The sequence below is a fragment of the Cryptomeria japonica genome, chromosome 4 (assembly GCF_030272615.1).
Source record: "Cryptomeria japonica chromosome 4, Sugi_1.0, whole genome shotgun sequence".
Taxonomy (NCBI): domain Eukaryota; kingdom Viridiplantae; phylum Streptophyta; class Pinopsida; order Cupressales; family Cupressaceae; genus Cryptomeria; species Cryptomeria japonica.
This window is the reverse complement of record NC_081408.1, coordinates 238,536,277-238,542,348: the sequence shown is the minus strand read 5'-3', so window position 1 is coordinate 238,542,348 and position 6,072 is coordinate 238,536,277. Positions and strand designations below refer to the sequence as shown.

The window sequence follows — 6,072 nt, the reverse complement described above, 5'->3', positions numbered from 1 at the left end:
TCTTATGCACCTAATATATAGGAGATAGAATAAATGAAACCATCAAATGGTATTAGAAAACCATGAGGTAAAAGCACCCAAAAAGTGGCACCCTACTTATCTTTTAATCCAACATGCCATGTTATATGTCAAAATGCACACTAGCACATGTAACCCTCTTTTCCAACTCATTTTTCTGTCCAACACATTTTTTCATTTATCAATTTAGAAGACCCAACTTTGGAAGGCTATAAATTTTAACTTAGGAATCCAATTGACAAAATGCAAGAAGCATAAAAATTCTTATGAAGTTATCTTTCAATATAAAAACAACCACACTACTTACAATAAATTTCAAGTCCAAAAAGCACCTCTTAGGCCTTCAAAACCAGCTTTCAAACTTTCAAACATAATAAAAAAAATGAAAAATTTAATATCTTCAAATCTAGACATGATATTGCAACAAATGTTATTGACATTTTTATTTATCCAATTTGTATCTCAATGGAAAATTTTGGACTAAACTATGCTCAAATATAAACTTACTATAAATAGTAACCTTACGCAAATGCAAGATTAGGACACCATTTTTCTAATACTTTCCTACCACATGATTATTGATTAGATTTGTATCTTTGGAATTTATAACAACAGTATTACAAGTCCATACAAAATAAATTAAAAAAGTTTTTTGTGCACAAATAATGTTTGATAATAAGATTCTTTCAAATTTGCGGTATATCACATTTCAAGAAGGAAACATCTATTTTCGAGAAGGTTGGACAAAATAAAAGTTACAAATAAGATTTGGGAATGTTAAATTATTTTAATGTGTTTGTAATTATGAGCTTATCATGGTCATTGATGTATGCTCAAGAAGTCTTAGATGTCTAGAAATTATGAATTTTAAAGAATTAAAAATTAGAAACGTGTGTTCATAGATTAACATAAAACATATTCATCACTTTTAAGATTTTATTTGTGAAGAGAAATTCATAGTTGTTATAAATTCTCATTGTTCCTTTGCAATTTATAGCCAAATATTAGTCTTCATTTTCAATGCTAAATTTAGTCTTCTTATATCTCTATATGCTCTTTATTTGCATTATGCTTAAATTTCAAATGAAACTCGTGTATTAAGAACTATAGAACTCCAAAAAGAAAAAAAAGAAAATTTCTTTTAAAGCTACATTTCATCCTTGCTTAATCTTCTCCATTTGTAATGAAAATTTTGAAATTCATTTTTTCCTAAATTGTAAATGTAAGCTTTGAATATCCAAACATTTTTCTATTGTATTTAAATAAGCCCAAGCTTAAATCTCCTCACATTATTTATATAATTCTCACATCACCTCATAATATAGTATATGACACTCAAAATATGTCATCAAATAACTGAAGAAATAGTCAAAAAAGCAATAATATTTGAAACTTCTTCATAGCAATCTAGTATGAAGATGTAGACCAGTTGTCATGGTTGCTTGAATTCATATTTCTGGCATGACGTGTATCCTCAACCAAATGTGAGATATCTATTGGTAGTTGAAAACCTCCATGAATACCATTAAGTGTATCTCTAATTTTTTCCAATCTTTCAACTATGTCTACCATATTTGGCTGTTGTTGAGGCAATTCCCTTGTGCAAACCAACCCCACTTCCATAAATTGAGTGAGGCATGAAAGAACCGTTGGATTTTCAGATTCATTTACATTTTTAAGGATGGCATTATCAACCACTTCTGTAATTTTATTTGGAAAATTCAGCCCTACCCACCTTTGAAGATTGATTCCTTCTACAAACATGTTATCTATGGGTTTCCTCTTTGCCAACAACTCTAGGAGTAGAATTCCATAACTATATACATCTCCTTTTGTTGAAACTCTTCCACCCATTCCATATTCTGCAATTCAACATAATGATTAGTAATTCTCAATCTATTTTTAACATTTAAATACTATTTGAAATCATAGTAATAAGAATGAAAAAACCATACCTGGTGCAATATAGCCAATAGAACCTTTTAGTGCATTCGTGAAAGTTAATGAATCCACAGAATTTCCAAATAATAATTTGGAAATACCAAAATCTGCTACATATGAAGTCATATCATCACCTAATAATATATTATTAGGTTTCAAGTCACAGTGAATCACTTGTACAAAACATTGATGATGTAAATATTTCATTCCATGTGCTATCTCTATTGCTATCCTTAATCGATCACTCAAGTTGAAGATGCATTCATCTCCTTCAGAAGGATATAACAACCGCTCCAAACTTCCATTTGACATAAAAGGAAGAATCAAAGCATTAATCTCAAGGTTAGAACAAGCTGATATGATCTTAATTATACTCCGATGCCTAACCCTTTTCAATATCTTGCACTCTTTACTAAAACTTCGATGAGCATTTTCCTCTTGCAGATTGAAAACTTTAACTGCAACATTTCTACCATTGTTTAAAACCCCTTTATAAATAGATCCAAAGCTACCAATGCCTATAAGATTTGCCTCACTAAAGCCACCAGTTGCAGCTACAACTTCATCATACATAATTCGTGGGGGCCACAATTTGAGAGGAGGGATCTTTCTATGCCTCAATCTATAAGAAAATGCTACCAACACAGAAGACAGGATGAAAATTGCAATGCCGATCACAACAGGGATTATCACCTTTCTGGAGACTGGTGGGTATTTGTGCTTGGAATGAGAGCATGCCGGTAAGTTTATCTATGTGCCACAAAGCCCAAGGTTATTCATAAGTGCTGAGACATCCAATTCTGCAAAAACTCCTCCTTGTGGGACCTCTCCAGTTAACCTGTTTGAAGACAGATTGATATTCCGGAGCATTTTCATATCTTTAAAATTCCCTGGTATTGTACCTGTCAAGTTGTTGAAGGAAAGATCCATGAGTTGAAGATTTACCAGTTTGGCAAGAGAGGTAGGAATTGGACCTGTAAATGCATTCCAAGACAAATTTAGATACTCTAATGCGATGCAGCTTGCGATTGCACTTGGAATGCCATTAGAGAACTTGTTCATTGATACATCTATAGCTCGGACCATTAACATATTGCTCATGCCTAAGAGAGAACCTTGTAACAAATTTCTGGACACGTTGAAATAGAATTGGAGATCTGGAAGAGCAGCAACTTCTGGAGGTATGTTGCCTGCTAGATTGTTGTAAGCCAAATCCAGCAGCATCAGAGATCGGCATCTCCCTAAACTGGCAGGGATTTCTCCTGACAAATGATTGTGATCAAGATAGATGTAGCGTAGTTGTGTGAGGTTGCCAAGAGTATCTGGAATTTGTCCTGACAGCTTGTTCTCACTTAGTGATAAAAAACCAAGCCTTTTTGCATCACCCAAACTGTTTGGGATGCTCCCATCTAAACTGTGGCCTACTGAAGAGGGAATGACCCCGGTGAAATTATTCCAGGCCAAATCCAATACATTTAATTTGGAGCAGTTAGCTAAGGCTGTTAGAATGGGCAGATGGTTGCTTCCACTCACGAAATGATTCTCCCTTACCTCAAACCGCCTAAGCTGCAGCAATTTAGCAAACTCTAAGGGCAGCGTACCCTCTAGCTGGTTAATGGCTAACACTGGCTGCTCCAGTTGAGTGCAATTCGAGAGGGAGCTTGGGACTTTTCCAGTGAGTTGGTTTTCCCATAATATAAGTTCCTGCAATTCTGACAGCTTGCCAAATTGCCAGGGTATGTCACCTGTTAACAGGTTGTCCTGTAATGACAAGTTTTGGAGAAGACTACAGTTGGAAAGGATAGCAGGAATTGGTCCAGTGAAGTTATTTAGGCCGAGAAAAAGAAGTTTGAGTTGGGTAAGCGTACCCAATTCAACAGGAATGACGCCATGTAATCTGTTTGAGCCCAAATCTAATTGAATTAAGGAGGACATGTTTGCTATGAATGATGGAATTGTACCTGTCAGTTGGTTCATCGCTAATGCCATGGCTTCTAACTTTGACAGACGGCCAAGCTGGGGGGGAATGCTGCCGGTTAGATTGTTATAAGACAGAGTAAGAGATTGCAAAGAGCGGCAGTCTCCTAACTCGGGTGGAATGGAGGCTTCCAAATCATTTCTAGACAGTCGGAGCATTCTCAACCGAAAAAGTCTTCCCAACTGAGGTGGAATTTGGCCTTCAAAGCTGTTATTTTTAAGAACAAGCGTTGAAAGGAAAGAAAGATTTCCCAGGTAAGGAGAGATGTAACCGAGTAAAGCCATACCTGTGAGATTCAAGGAAATTACACGCTCTCGGCGAGAAGAACAGGTGACACCAGTCCAGTTGCAGAGGGTGTGATTGGTAGACCAATTGCCCAAGGATCTATATGGGTCAACTAGCACCGCCTTCTTGAAAGCCAAAAGTGCATCTTGATCAGAATAAGAAGATTTGCGTGATGTATGAGCTGTTACAGGTGTGAAAGCTAAAAGGAATAACGCTAGCAGAGAAAGCATTGTGACTTGAATCAAAGATAGAGAAAAATAAAATTCCTGACGGAAGGGACAAGGTAGTGGAGTGAAGAATTCAGGTGACCTAGTCCTCATCTTACTTATAATCAACAAAAGTACCTATAAGGCATCACTTTGTTCTGATAAATTTGATGCATTCAACATAATTTTTAATCTTAGAAAAAAAATCAACGCACGAGAGAAGAAAGTTGAATTGACTTTAAAAAGTCTATAAAATTTAAATATACAGCTATAAATAGAAAAATAGATAATGTTAACAAGTCTCTAACAAATCCACAGTAACCTGAATGCGAATCCACGGTCAGAGATCATGTCGAGAGCGGAAACAATAATTTCCACGCCTAATTTGGCTCTTTGCACAATAATCCAATTCGTTGGGGTGTCGATAACGAATATAATAAAAAATATTGATTTGACTTTCATATAATATCTACTACAATTTCGAAATTGAGGGGTAGAAGGCAATTAATATTAATTATAATAATAGCAATAAAAGTTGTTGATTTGTAAATTTATTGTTAAAAATTAGAAAAGTAGTATGCTGGATATCTTTAATAAAAGATATAATATATAAAAAGGAGAAGGCAATCCATATCAATTATAATAATAGCAATATAAGTTATTGACTTTTAAATTTATTATTAAAAATTAAAAGAGTTGTTTGTTAGATATCTTCAATAAATAAATAAATATATAAATAACATTGAATATATAAAATCAAGATTTTGTATCATTTGATGAATTCTAATTCTATTTTTCGATGTATCTTGTATTAAATTTGATTTGTATTAGATTGAATTATATGGCTCTTATCAAATGAATTCAATATTTTGTTTTATAGCTCTAGGTAATATCATTTTCAATATGGGACTTGCTAGATATGACAAACACAAATATATGGAAGTTGTCAATTTTTGCAATTATGGGTCACAATAAGAGAAAAGTTAGCGGAACTCTAATTTGGCACCTAATGAAATAATTCACTTGTCCCTAACGGCTTTATAGAAAAGATTTCCACTACTTGGTCTTTTCTTAAATCAAGCAAAGCAATGTAAGACTCAATTCGGTGGCTAAAAGGAAATAAAGTACCTTGTTGATACTACCTCATTTTGTCTTGCATTGAGAACTTAGAAATAGCTAGTTAACAATATGATATTCAATCATGCATCCCATTACATAATTTATTGGAAGGGTCTATGGTCAAATTGATAACACCAACACCTTTAACTAGCAGTAGTTATATAATTTTTTCATGGGAACAGCTAGTCTTTTGCATCATTTATTTCTTTATTTTTCAAAATTTATGCCTGGTAAACTTTTTAATGTGACCGGTGACGCTGGCATGGCACGCCCTCCAGGTCCATGAGAAACGCTTTTGATGCGGAGCTATGAACCGATGAGGCCACAAACGGGAGACCTCATCCCCACACTTCACTTGTTCAAATTTACCAGCTCAACGGCCCAACAAGCATATGAACCTTGGTGGCCGTTTCACCAACGAAATGCTCTAACCGCAACACTACATGTCCGAAGACAAAAATTAATGGTTTGAACCTACGATGTAAGCACTACAAGCAACAAAAGCCACTATTTCTTCAAGGTTCG

At 34.6% G+C, this 6,072-nt stretch overlaps 2 protein-coding genes across 2 annotated transcripts; both read right to left on the bottom strand.

Moving 5' to 3' along the window:
- Nucleotides 1-1,425: 1,425 nt before the first annotated feature.
- LOC131037224 (putative leucine-rich repeat receptor-like serine/threonine-protein kinase At2g24130) lies at nt 1,426-2,532 on the bottom strand. Its single transcript, XM_057969292.1, has 2 exons — nt 1,974-2,532; nt 1,426-1,880 (listed from the first exon to the last, which is right to left on the bottom strand). The coding sequence occupies exons 1-2, from the start codon at nt 2,530-2,532 to the stop codon at nt 1,426-1,428; spliced, it is 1,014 nt and encodes a 337-aa protein (XP_057825275.1).
- A 177-nt stretch (nt 2,533-2,709) lies between these two features.
- LOC131037225 (LRR receptor-like serine/threonine-protein kinase EFR) lies at nt 2,710-4,452 on the bottom strand. The gene has a single exon (XM_057969293.1). The coding sequence runs from the start codon at nt 4,450-4,452 to the stop codon at nt 2,710-2,712; it is 1,743 nt and encodes a 580-aa protein (XP_057825276.1).
- Between the last annotated feature and the right edge of the window lie 1,620 nt (nt 4,453-6,072).

Coding starts and splice junctions, on each gene's coding strand:
- LOC131037224 (XM_057969292.1), bottom strand. CDS start 2,532: ATGTATGATGAAGTTGTAGCTGCAACTGGTGGCTTTAGTGAGGCAAAT. Junction 1,881..1,973: donor TATTGGCTATATTGCACCAG/GTATGGTTTTTT, acceptor GTTGAATTGCAG/AATATGGAATGGGTGGAAGA.
- LOC131037225 (XM_057969293.1), bottom strand. CDS start 4,452: ATGCTTTCTCTGCTAGCGTTATTCCTTTTAGCTTTCACACCTGTAACA.